Source organism: Papio anubis, chromosome 3 (assembly GCF_008728515.1).
Source record: "Papio anubis isolate 15944 chromosome 3, Panubis1.0, whole genome shotgun sequence".
Taxonomy (NCBI): domain Eukaryota; kingdom Metazoa; phylum Chordata; class Mammalia; order Primates; family Cercopithecidae; genus Papio; species Papio anubis.
The window spans coordinates 138,477,294-138,491,581 of NC_044978.1; the positions used below are offsets into that span (position 1 = coordinate 138,477,294).

The 14,288-nt window shown below is 37.4% G+C and overlaps 1 protein-coding gene across 16 annotated transcripts in view; it reads left to right on the plus strand.

Annotated features, from left to right (window-relative positions):
- Nucleotides 1-14,288, plus strand: part of PDLIM5 (PDZ and LIM domain 5) — a 208,361-nt gene that overhangs the window by 59,847 nt on the left and 134,226 nt on the right. For all 16 annotated transcript variants that reach the window (XM_003898978.3, XM_009207199.3, XM_009207204.3 and 13 more), the window contains exon 3: nt 8,945-9,096. In XM_003898978.3, the coding sequence (XP_003899027.1) occupies nt 8,945-9,096 (152 nt within the window). The remainder of the gene's footprint in view (nt 1-8,944; nt 9,097-14,288) is intronic.

The window sequence follows — 14,288 nt, forward strand, 5'->3', positions numbered from 1 at the left end:
GGTTCAGTCTTGGTAAGTTATATGTGTCTAGGAATTTGTCCCTTCTTCTAGATTTTCCAATTTATTGGCTTACAGTTGCTCATAGTAGCCACTAATGATCCTTTGGATTTCTGCAGTATCAGTAGTAATGTCTCCTTTTTAATTTCTGATTTTATTTTTAAATGTGCATACCTTTTAAGAAAGAATTTCTAAAGAAACAGATACATATGCCAAAATAGAAGTATAGTATTATTCATTACTTTATGTATAAGAACAAAAAAATTAGGAAGTAACTTAAAAGACTAAATAGTAGCCTGCAAACTTTGATTTGCAGTGTGATAGTTCATCAGATGTTTATTGTGTTTTGTGTTTACATCTGTGTACAATATACCTAAATAGAAATATAAGATACAGTTAGTTTGAGGAGCATTGTATTATGGAGAGTTGTGTACACATTTGAAAAGTGAAATAGTATAAAACAGTAGATGAGAGAAACAACTTTGCCTCTTCTTTAATCTTTTCTTAGAATTGAAGGTAATGCCTTGTTGGAATAGGCCCTTGTTAAATGTTAATGATTAACATTTTGAAGATTATAGAGGTTTTTAAAAAGCGAATCCCTGTTTTTATAAGCTATACTTACCTTAACATGTGAAATCATGATTTTGCACCATTTGGAAGAAGCATTCTGTTTTAAAAGTTCTGAAATTTTCTTGAGCTTTTGTTTCGAAAATCTTTAGCTTATGGGTTTTGAAAGGCCTGTGATTTTTCCTCCTATCATAGAAGTATGCTGGCGTGGTGGTTACCAACCACACTTAGAGAAACTCTGTTCTCACATTTCATTAAATCATAATTTCTTAACATTTTTTTGGTTATAGACGCCTTTGAGAATTTGTGGAAAGTTGTGGTCCCACTCAATGGAAAATACATGCATGCTTGCACAGAATTTGCATACAATTTCAGAAGATTTGTCTCATCATTGAGGGAGAGTTGAAATGTATCATTATCATTGTTAATCCATTCCCAGATATAGTAGATTTGACTAATTTGCTTTTAGTCTTTATAATTATTTGTGACATTTCCTATCATTTCTCTCACTATTCCAGAGTAGACTACATAGAAACACTGATTTCTCTGTAATTAACAAATTTGATTTTCAGATGTTTATGGATGTGTTCTTTTTACAGACTATCATACTTTCACATTTCTAGTAGGATATTCACACATAAACACTTTGGATTTAGACATATATAGATTAACTGTAAGTCAAAATTGTTAATGAGGCATCTCAGTAGTAAATCACAGTTGATGAAGACGTGTTTCTATTTGTTTGGCCTTTGGTAGAGTAGAGTAAGATGCTGTTTTACTAAATAAGGGCTCATCATAGGAAAGAGACTAGGAGAACAGACCGTGCCATATCAGCAAAAGCCCTGTGTTTGAACTAGATAGCTCCATGACTACGTAAGGAAAGAGACATAATTGCCCTCTTCTGTTTGGTTTTATAAGGAATGATGACACATACTTTGAGGTATTCTCCTCATTGCTACCATATAAGGTGTATTCTCTAACTTTTGTGTAAAATTGGCATAACCAAAAGAAGACCCACTGTTAAAGTAAGTACTGCTCATATGAGTCAGGATTATACATTTGCTCACAGAAAGACATCAGTGATTGCTTGTTTTATTTCCCTACCATTCTAATCTACAAAAAGGCATATCATTTTATTTCACAGAAAAAGGTAATAAATCCAAAGCAGTCTCTCTCTCTCTCTCTCTGTCTCTCTCTCTTTCTGCTTTTTTAAAAATTGATATGAGGTCTCATTTGTTACCCAGGCTGGAGTATGGTAGTGCAATCATGGCTCACTGCAGCCTCGATCTCCTGGGCTCAGGTCATCCTCCTGCCTCAGCCTCCTGAGTAGCTGGGACTACAGGTGCACATACCATGCCTGTCTAAATTTTTTAATTTTTTGTAGAGATAGGGTCTCACTATGCTGCCCAGGCTGGTCTCAAACTCCTGGGCTCAAGCGATCCTCCCACCTCAGTCTCCCAAAGTGCTAGTATTATAGGCATGAACAACTGTGCCCACCCCAGCCTTAGATTTTAAGAGGGATGTTACATTAGACATCTAAACCAGAGATTGACATTTTAAATGTAGTTGAATAGCATTTGTAGACTGGTCAAAGTGCCAACATTATATAACAACAAATAGTGCAGGACAGAACAATGTTCAGTGCTGAAGTGTAGTATTATAAGGTAGATTAACAAGCACTAGGAAGGTAATAAACCAATTAGGATTTGAAAAAAGCTTTAATGCATACATTGGGGGTGAAAATCAGCACTTCACACATTTTCTTTACTTCTGCTCGCTTCGCTAGTCCCTCAGTTGCTAGTAAAAATTTCACTGGGATTTTCTTTATGTGTGTTATTGAGTGGGTTGAGTAGTACCTATTGTTGGTAGGAAAGCAAGTTACGTGAAAGTTCTCTGTCATAGGTGTAATGCCCACACATTCTTATGTAGGTGTTTTGCAAGGGGATGGTGATGTAAAAAAAAGTCATGTAGTCATGTTTATGGTATCCTGGGAAATATGTGGGAGAGAGATAACTAGAAACTGTCAACAATAGTCTCATATGTCCAGATTCAAATTTTTTATTTAACAGCAGGTACTGGAAAATACATTTTAAAACAAAATTCAAGATTGCTTATTAATTAGATCTTAAGAAAAATAACACTTTTCTCCGTACTTTTTCTGACTCAAGAAAGTCTTGTTTTTCAGATTGATGTAATTTTATTAGCATAATTCTTCAAATTTTGGTAACAGCACTGTTAGAAAAACAACAGCTTCCATTTTCCCATGGTTTGGTTCCCAGGGTTTTTGGACATGGGAAATTTCTGTTAGTGTTTCTTTCTGTAGCTCTCATGTTTATATGTTCCTTTTTTACATTTACTGTGTCTGACGGCATTCCTGCCATACCCATGGTGTTAGGGTCATGTGTTTCCAAGCATTCCATATTTGTTGAAAATATGCAGAAGATTGAAACTTGCCCTTTGATAGTGGCTCATTATATAGGTACACGTCTCCTACTTGTTGCCTGTAGTACATTATAGGATAATCACCAAAGTAAATTTCTTTCGAATCAGCATAAATTGTTCTACTTAGTAAACATCTGACTATTAAAATGGTGTTACCTGTCTATATTATAAATAATTTCTGTTGCTGATGCCTATTTTCTTAATTTGGCAACTGCTGGCTTATTTCCAAGGAAAAGCAAATAGAGGTTTTTGTGTACATTTTGAGTATTTCCTGCGATTTAGAAGGATACATTTCATATATAGAGAATTCTAAGACCCTGGAGTCACTGTTACGGTTAAACATTGTGCCTCTTTATAGAAAAGCTTAGGGCATATAGGAGCTACATTGAATGATCATATTAAAGAGAAATCTTAGATGGTTAGACTTATTTAAAATGATACCTGCCATAATGGGTTATAATTTTTAAAACTGAAAGCTCTATTGGTTTGTTTGTGATGGAAGTGCTCTCAAGAGGTAATAGCTAAGGGGAAGAGTTAGTGTAGCAGATATATCTAACTCCTTATAAATCCTAAATAACATACTTGTTTGTGGATAAGTTTTCCATTTAGTGCACTTTTGAGTTCCTTGTCTAAGTGATCTGCTGTCTTGAGATACTAATATTTTATTTTCAGTATAATTTTATAGAGACACAGTACTACTTTTTCTCTTATTGTTAAAATGATTAGGAACAAATACTGGAACACTGTATTTGGTGGCTAAGCATTTTGGGTAGTTTTAGTTATAAATTTTATTTGACAACAATAAATTAATGAGATGTTTAACACACAAGTATTATGGTGAGAAAATTTACTCGAAATCATAGTTACTAATTTATTCATGTATATTATTTTAAATGCAAATCAGAACATAGAATCTTCTCTCTTCTCTAATTGTTATTTTGATGTTCTGTTCAGTTTAAATATTATTTTGTGCATATGTACTTGGATATATATCACACCTAGAGTTAAAGCCTGGATCTTGCTTTCTAACACCTGGGACATCTTTCTTTCCTCATGGTCTTGGTTCCCTCCTCTACCTTCTATACCAATACTCTCCTTTGTTTCCCTCTCTTCTTTTTTTCTTTTATTCCTGTCCTTCTCTGACCTCCAGCTCAAGAGTTCTTCACCAACATCACTTTATTGATTTTTATCCTTTGGCCTTTTGGTACAGTGGCAACACCTAATGCTTCTGAGAAGTGACAAGAGGCTACCATTCTTTAGGAATGGATTTTGGGAAACTCATAATTGGATAGTAGTAAGCAGGGAAGGGAGATGCAGTGAATTATGCTCTGAATGTGTGGCATATTCATTTCTGTTGCTGAGTGAGGGGAAAGTTAGGCTTAGAGAAGCAGAAGGAAGTTTAAGGAAGGAAGTGAAAAGCCAGAAGGAGGTCTGACCAGTCAGTTTGAAACGCTGTCTTCCCTGCCCTGTATTACCTTGAAGTAGGCTTCCCGCCTATGTGAATTTGTGGCATCGTGTAAGAATAAACAATAATATTGAACATTTCCCGTGCATTTTGTGGTACATGCTGTCCTGGTATTTTATTTAACCTGCTCAGCGGTTCTGTGAGGCAGGTGGAATTATAGTCCTCATTTTCAAAGAGCGGAAACTGGGACTTAGAGAGGTCAACTAATTCAGGTCACACAGCTAGTAAATGGCAGAGCATGAATATGAACTCCTATTTGCCTGACCTCAAAGCCTGTGCTCAGTATTGTGGTCCTATTGTTGTATGGACATAGACAAGTTATTTGATCACATTGAAGCTCTGTTTTCCCATCTGTAAAACAGACTACAACTACCTTACAAAAGAGAGGAATGATGAAGCATCCCCAAAGTCCCCGATTTACTGTTCATGCTTGGTAAATATAGTACTGATTACTTCTTCTGGGTCATTTCTTTCTTAGGACAGTAAAACACTATGTGAGAGGAGCTACCTTCCTAAACTGAAAAAAATTTACCTTTGGGTCTTTCCTAGTAAACTAAGATGGGCAAGCTCAAGGCTCTTATTCTATTTTCTTTTACATTCTCCCCCAAACTCCCACAATCTTTCCTATCTGCTTGCTGAAGACTGGACTTCCTTTTCAAGAGAAGACTTCTTGTAATCCATGGTTACAGATAAAAGGGTTAAAATGCAGCTGTTCCTAGGGATGAGTTTTAATCTGAGTACAGATAACTGATATTAGATCCTTTTGTACTGAAGTGAATGGGGAGGCTTAGTAAAGATAACACTCTCTTCAGGAGCATACAGTTTTCTGGTTTTCCTTCATTTCAGCATCAGTGAACAAACCGGAACTCAGAGGCAGTTCCAACATGTACAGCCATGTGTGCTTGCAACTAAAGTGAGACCACAAAGTAATGTTTTTGAAGAAGCACACTGCTGCAATTAAGTCTGTGGAAAATTGGATAGCAGTACTGAAAAATGCATTTAAAGATCAAAAAGGAAGCATTTGCTTGTGATTAGTTTGATTTATACTGAGCTCAACCCAGGAGCCTCCCACAACTGCTTCCTTCCTACGCTGTGCATTTATGAAATACATACACACTTACGGCTGCCGTGTACAAGATGTACTGATGACAGAAAGTTACTACTGCTTTAAACAAATGCAAGCTATTCAGACTTGAAAAACAGTGAAACAAACAAACAAAAAAAGAGCTGTGCAAATAATGAATGACTTTGTAGTCTCTCCTTGGCTGCTTAGATTGATAATGCTACATCCTACCCAATTAAGAGAAAGGCAACATTTATCTTTCTAATGAGTGAACAGATTGAGGAAGTGGTTCTGGAGATAAATGAAGCTCATAGGAGTATTTAGTTAAGTGTTCCTTTTTACAAGTCCTAAATTTGTTTTTCTGTGTATTGGGCATTTCCCACTATATATAGCATTAGTTCAAGCTCATCATGCCCTTAAGTTTACATCATATGAGTAGGAAGCCTGGGTAGAGAATAGTGAAGATGGTTAGAGATTCCAAAAAGACATCAGTGTCGAAAACTCAAGATGATTCATATTACCAAGCTGAAAAACTGTAAACAAAAAGGAGTTTGTATGGCATTTTAAATATATGAAAGATTGTTAAGCCCATGACGGACTTTTGTTTCCATTTGTGCTAATTGGTTGAGAAAGAATTAAGATTCAGTACAGTTAAGTTCTTCCTAATACTTGTTAACAAAGTTACCAAGGAAGTTGTGAAAGTTTTAGAAAACCTACAATATTCAAGGCTCTCGGAGAAGAACAAATTATAAAACATGATCCCTGACCTTATGGAACTTGTTTTGAAGCTGGAAACAGATTGGTGACAAATTATAGATGGCTTGTATTTTCTTTACATTATAGGAAGCAGAAGACATTTGCAATTTTTCTACTCTCATTTTATAAATAGGGAGTTGATATGATTAGAACTTTCCAGTGCAAGAGGTAATGGGGCCACCATTCGGGAATGTTAAAATGGAAGAAAAGGAGACAAATATGGAGATGTGAAGGTAGGAAAGGTCTGTAGAAAACTCTAGTGGAAGGCAAGTACGCAAGAGCAAGGTGAAAGATGATCAAGACTTGGACTATCATAGAAGAGGAATGGAAGGATGGACAGATCACATTTACATTGTTACATTTAGTAATTTTCCTAGATGTGGTACTTAAGAGGCAGAATCCATGTGGCTATAGGATTCGTGTGCTCCATGATTTGAAAATAAGGGTGACAGAATAAAAGCAGTCCTAGAAAGGAAGGTAATTCTAAGAAATTGGTTTTGAACATCTTGAGATGATAGACTCTCAAGAGATCTAGTATGTAAAGGGAGCAGAATAAGAAAAGTTATCTGGTTATGACATTGTCTTTGATTCCATTATTTTCTTTCTACATTGTTCATTACCTTTATATTACTACTGAACTAGGAGTATTTAAGTTGTTTCTGTTGGGCACATTTAGAACAAATGCCCATAGATTTCCGTGTTTCTGTTTTAAGGCTACTTTATGTGAGGGTGGTGAGGTAATTTAACTGCTTTCTATTTCTAGTTAATTTTTTGTTTAATGCCTGTCCTTCTTTGCTAAAATAAAATCTAGGATGACTTATGTTTACTTTCTCTCTTTACAAAGATGTCAAATTTTAATTCGTTTGTGGATTTTAGTAGGGAATAGATGTCCCTTTGTCTCACAGAAACCTTCCAGATTTCACTTTTATTGTAGGATCAAACCTGTAACTTTGTATAGGTAGCAGCTCACAGATAAACTTTTAAAACTGGCGGGGACCTTAGAAGGCCTCTTAGATCGTCTGGTGCAGGCCCCACATTTCTCAGATCAGTAATCTGAGATCAAGGGAATGATAATACAGTGATAGCTAACATTTATCCAACTATATTATCTATGTATAATCATTATGATAACCTGATAGCGTAAGTGGAACAACCTTCCCAAAGTCCCAAAGAAAGTGGTGTGTAGCTCGCTTGCTTTCAGAACTGTTTTCTTTAAATGTTTTCTAAAATCATTGGTGTTTTTTTAAACTGTGATAAAATATACATAACATAGAAGTTAACCATGTTTATAATTTTATTTTATTTTTTATTTTTGGGGGGGATGGAGTCTTGCTCTGTTGCCTAAGCCGGAGTGCCGTGGTGCGATCTTGGCCCACTGCAACCTCTGCCTCCCAGGTTCAATCTATTCTCCTGTCTCAGCCTCCTGAGTAGCTGGGAGTACAGGTGTGCGCCACCACGCCTGGCTAATTTTTGTATTTTTGGTTGAGATGGGGTTTCACCATGTTGGCCAGGCTAGTCTGAAACTCCTCACCTCAAGGGATCTGCCTGCCTTGGCCTCCCAAAGTGGTTTATCATTTTAAAATGTGTAATTCAGTTGCATTCACTGAATACAGTCACGGTGTTGTGCAACCTTATGACTTATCTATTTCTAGAACTTTTTCATCATCTCAAACAGAGACTCTGTATAAGATTTTAGTTTCAAGTACTAGATGAATACTGGTTATTTACTTGCTTTTTCAGGCCTAGTATCTCCCATCCTCCAGCAACTCAGTATTCAGTATGATCTACTTGTACTTATTGAATGCTGAGTTGTCATTTGAATTTGAATGGTTTCTTTAATTTGTACTTGTTTCATATTTCTAGGTATCTATGAAAAGTTCACTGTCACTTATCCCAGCGTAATATATGTGCTTCTTTTGGGGCAATGAAATATATACACACGAAATTTGGAGGAGATCAAACTAAATAATGTAAACACATAGAAGATTTTATTGAGCAGGAGAAGAAAGACTAAGGATTAAGGACTGTGACACACGCAAAAAAGTCGAGTTGTCTCAGATGCAAAGAGTTTCCCTTCTGCAAATGCCCACAGCAGGAAGCACACCTAGTATAAAAGATATTTGGGCTTGGAATCTGAAAGAATTCAGTCCCCAAACACTGCATATGAACTGGACTCGACAGGAAGGATTGTTTAGCAGATCTTCCCTCTCTATTCGTCTTTGTGCTCAAACAAAAATACAGCTGTTAAGAGTTTTAAAAAATTATTTCCAAAAGAGTATAAAAACCCCATTCAGATTGCATTCTTTTTATTCTGCTAAAACGTGAAGTTTCCTTGGCTGCTTCTCTTCCTGATTCATAAAAATCACACAACTACTGTTGCACAATAAAGAAATGGAGAAATGATCAGGGAATCTTTCTCAGAAAATTCGTTTGTTTTTTTTTTTTAATATAGAACAAATAAGAATTTAAGAAAATAAACATTTAAATCATTTGAATTTTAACTTTACATGCTAAAATTCTTTACATGTTGAACAAGATAGTTTTGTGTTACTTAGTATATTAATATGCTTTTGGTATAAGCAAAAGTATAATTTTTATCAGCATTTATTATTCTTTTTCAGAATGACACTCCTAATGAAATGTATTTATTACAGCTAAAAGATGGCGGCAAGGCATCCCAGGCAAATGTAAGAATAGGCGACGTGGTTCTCAGCATTGATGGAATAAGTGCACAAGGAATGACTCATCTTGAAGCCCAGAATAAGATTAAGGGTTGTACAGGCTCTTTGACTATGACTCTGCAAAGGTAAGTTGCTTTCTGTTTGTCCTGAAAGAGAAACCAACATTGAGGAATGTGTTTTTGTGTGTCTGACTCATGGTGTTAACTAAGACTCAGTTTCTGCTGCCATTGTTTCAGGTAAATAAAAAATATAATGGCTCTTAAATTGGATAATTGAGCAGCATGAGAATTGCTGAAAGCTATGAGTTATTTCCCCATCAAAAGGCATGTATTTCCATACTAATAAAAATTGTGTAATCTCGGCACTTTGGGAGGCCAAGGTGGGAGGATTGGTTGAGCTAAGGGGTTTGAGACCAGCTGGGCCAATATAATGAGTGCTTGTTTCTACAAAACCTAAAAAAATTAGCCAGGCATGGTGTCATGGGCCTGTCGTCCCAGCTACCCAGGAGGCTGAGGCAGGAGGATTGCTTGAGCCCAGGAGGTCAAGGTTGCATGAAGCTCTGATTGTGCCACTGCACTCCAGCCTGGGTGACAGAACAAGATCCTGTCTCAAAAAAAAAAAAAAGAAAAAAAGAAATTGTGTATACAGCTTCAGAGAATTCAGGAATTCTTGAAATTGCTCAATGGAGTGCAGGCTAAGAGTTCTTTCTGTTAGGTAAAATTCTGAGCAGTATATTAAAGGATATTCTTTTAGGATATGATTTCGCTTTCGTTAGTTTGTCTTTTTCTCTCTTTTTTTCTGAGTAGAAAAATAATTTTTAATACAGTCCTTTGAAGGCTGGACTTTTTGAACTTACTGCTTTCTAAAGTCACTCTGGCCTCAAATTATAAAATAATTAATCATCACATTGTTTATAATATATCAGGTATTTTGAGGATCCCATCATTTGAAACCTGCACCAAAATCACCTGGAGTGCTTGTTAAAAATACTGATGTCTATACTGAATCCGAATTTCTGGGAGGAAAGACCAGGAGTTATATTTGTTGAAGTTCTCTGTGGTTATTATGACTTATAAAGTTTGATCACTGTAGTATCCTGGGCCGAAGGCAAGGGAGGAGAAAGAGGGAATGGAGAGTGATAGAAGGGTAGCTGTGAACCTTCAGCTTTATAATGAAGGTAGTTTGATCATATACGAGGTAGTTGTGGAGGGTTTTAAGCAAATCTTGTTTTTGATGATTACAAAAAGTATTCTGAATTCTATCAGATTTGGAAAACACCACTTTTTCTGCCTCCCCAATCTCTTCCATAATTACATTGCATATAATTATCTAAGTCTTCCATAAATTATCATGTATGTTATGAATCTTTAAGAGGGAAATAGGCTGGGCGCTGTGGCTCACACTTGTAATCCCAGGACTTTGGGAGGCCGAGGTGGGTGGATCACCTGAGGTCAGGAGTTTGAGACCAGCCTAGCCGACATGGTAAAACCCAGTCTCTACTATAAATACAAAAATTAGATGGGTGTGGTGGCACATGCCTGTAATCCCAGCTACTTGGGGGCTGAGGCAGGAAAATCACTTGAACTCTAGAGGCAGAGATTGTAGTGAGCCGAGATCGTGCCGCTGTATTCCAACCTGGGCAATGGAGCGATACTCTGTCGCCGCCGCCCCTCCCCCCCCAAAAAAAGTAAAATTGAAAAGAAAGAGGGAAATAAAACCTGGTACCTTCCCAAAGTATTTGTCTATGGAACCTTTTTCTTGGAGCCCCTCCTAGGAGTCGTGTTTTGTGAAAAACACTTAGGCAGTGCTCTGTGTTTTGCTACTGCTGTCCTAGGGATTGCTAGTGAAAGAATTTCTACAGGGTAAATTATATTTACCTGTCCGAGTGAATATCAATTTGGTATTAAAACTGAAAAGGAAATTGTTTTTACAAACTTAGACTGACTTGGACATACAGATCTATTTTGAGGTATCATGACTTTCTAACCAGTTTCCTCTTTAGGGTCTTTTTAAAAAACTTAGAGAAATTCTTTTTAGTGGGACTGCTGAATCAATGTTTATATGTATTTTAAATTTTGATAGGCTATTAGCTATACATTTTAATGCATAGGAAAGTAGTCAATAAGAAAAGTCATTGGTTATAAAAAAATTTGTTTCATTAGTATTCTTCTGTTCTCTATATTGAGACATGTAACATGAAAGTTGTTCCTAATCAAATGAAAGTAGTCATTTTTAATTTACCAAGTATGAATTTTGAAGGGAAATCAAGAGGTCAAGAAACTTAACTTGTTTGAGATACCAAGAAAGCACAACAAATAGAGATGATGACAGGCTGTTTTACACATTCTAAAACTGAAAGTTTATGAGCTCTTTCATGGGCTGCGTACAATTTCTTTCGTACAATTTCTTTCATACCAGCCTGCTTGTTTCCACATTGTGCTGCTTATTTTATGACCCAGGAACCAGTATCTTATTTTCTATTGAAAACACTTTGGGCCCCATAAGAATAGATAAAAACCAGATGTTGTCCTGTTTGAATGCCTTTCCAATTTATGTAGTCTGCTACTGATTCTAATAAAGATTCTTTTAGGCTGCTTATACAGAATCTAAAAAACCAACTTACAAAATCGACTTGTTTTAAACATTTGAGTATACTACTTAATCGTATCTTTGTATTTCTAAATAATAGACATTCAAGGACCCAAACTGTTGGGGAATATTTTAGAGTCATTGTTATTCATTGACATTCTCTTCAAGTTTTTGAACACTTCTTATGTTAGGTAATGTCAGCCTGCTTAGATAGTGTGTGTGGTTAACAAAATTCATAGTATAATATTGACAGTGCTACTGAAGAAATACTTCTGCCTTTTAAGGAAAAAATACAACTTTGAAGAGTTATCTGTGATTCTTCTCTATACCAGGACCATTCTCTCCTCAAATTTTCTCTCTTATATCAAAGTAAGTATGTTTTCCGAGTTTTAACAGCTTTTTTTTTTTTTTTTTTTTTTTTTGAGACTGAATCTTGCTCTGTCGCCCAGGCTGGAGTGCAGTGGCACCATCTCCTCAGCTCACTGCAGCCTCTACCTCCCGGGTTCAAGGGATTCTCCTACCTCAGCCTCCCGAATAGCTGGGATTACAGGCGCGTGTCACTGTGCCTGGCTGATTTTTTTTTTTGTATTTTCAGTAGAGATGGGGTTTCATCATGTTATCCAGGCTGGCCTCGAGCTCCTGACCTCAAGTGATCCGCCTGTCTCGGCCTCCCAAACTGCTGGAATTACAGGCATGAGCCACTGCGCCTGGCCTGAACAGCATTCTTTTTTTTTTTTTGAGACACCCGGGCTGGAGTGCAATGGCACAATCTCAGCTCACTGCACCCTCCACTTCCCAGGTTCAAGCAATTCTCCTACCTCAGCCTCCCAAGTAGCTGGGACCACAGGCGCGTGCCACCATACCCAGCTAATTTTTGTATTTTTAGTAGAGATGGGGTTTCACCATGTTGGCCAGGATGGTCTTGATCTCTTGACCTCGTGATCTGTCTGCCGCCTTGTCCTCCCAAAGTGCTGGGATTATAGGTGTGAGCCACCGTGCCCAGCCCTGAACAGCATTCTTAATTGTCCTCTGGTCACTTCTTCATTCCACTTCTCACCAATCAGACTACTCTGAATTCTTCCAAACTGAGTTACCTACAAGAATACTTTCTCAGTGAACTCTTTCCTTCAAAAACTTGAAGTTTTCTGCGTGAATATGTACTACTGTCATTTACAGACTTGCCTTAGTCCAATTTCCTAGAGCAGAGTCTGAGATGGGGATTCTTGTCCAAGTGATACAGTAAGGGATTCCTTTAAGTAAGGGAGTGAGTGAAACAGGCTTGGGAAGCAGAAGAAACTGAGATGAGCAAAGGTATGATTTCAGGGGATATCCAGCTTCACTTGATCCAGCAGGAAACCTGGGAACAAAATTGCACCACAGAGTGAGTCTGTCTTGCCTTGAGGCAACGAAACTGTGCTTTTGTACCCCCTTCCTTGTAGTTGTTAGTTATTAGCTGTCAGCTGTCCTGGAAGTATGTTGTGTGAGTAAACAGAGAAGAGGGCTAGGAGGTAGCTTATATTGCTTCCAAAGAAAGTTACTGGTGTGAACCATTAGCAGCAATGGAAGAAACACCTGGGGAATGGGTGTAACAAACTGTTAGAAGGGTTCCAGGAGATCTAAGCTGGGCATAGACAACAGCACATGCTATGAGATTCTATCGAGACTAATCCCTCTGCTCAGAAGGTCATGTTCTTTGTAATCGAGTCCTCCTCATATTGTCCTCTCCAGATCACCACCACTCATCACTGAATGCCCTCTCTTCCATTTAGGATAGGTTTCTCACTGTCCTTCTTGCCTTTATGCCGTGTCATGAAATTCACTTCATCTGAAATGCCTACCACCTGTTCACTGCCAGTGCATGCCTTCACATCCACTAAACCCAAATCGAGTGTCTCCTGCCCACAGTCTGTTCCTACTATTGCACCTCATTCCTTTTTCCCCTTCTGAACTTGTATGAAATAGTTTATGCCATTCAGTTCAGTGTTTAATTATATACTAGGTATAATCAGGAATAACAAGGGCAATTCCATGAGTCTTATACAAATAAACCTAATTAGCTAATAGTCATACCTAGCACTGCCTATGTTATTTACTAATCACTCGGTGTATTATTAGTCCCGGTTCTTCAAGAAGACTCTTTAAGAGCAAAGACTATGTTTTTTTACTCTATTTGTATTTGAGAGCATCTTGTATAGTAGTCTATTTTTGATAGGCACTGGTATTATTTCCCAAACTGGGAATCATTTATCTATTTCACTAATACTTCCTGAACTCTTACTATGTGCCAGGCACTCTTGTAGATGCTAGGGACATAGCAGTGAACAAACCAAACAAAAATCTCTACTTTCATAGTACTGACATTTTAGAGGACTGAGACAGATAATAAACAAGTGAACAGAATATGTAATATATCTTGTGTGGATAAGTGTTATAGGGAAAAATAAAGCATATGAGGGACATAGGGAGCACCTTCTCACTTGGGGTACTCATGCCCCAGATATCCAATAACCTCACTGTGGCTTTCCTTACCACCCCATTTTAAACTGCAATTCCCCAGGGAATTGCATGAGTATCCCAAGCAGAGGGAAGAGCCAGTGTGGTGGCCCTCTGTCAGGGAGGCTGGTATAGCCAAACAGAGTGAGTGAAGGCAGACCGGTTAGAAGTAAGGTCAGAGAGGCAGCAGGAAGGGAGTAGAAGTGGCAAGAACTTGTAGAGCCTTGTGGGTCAT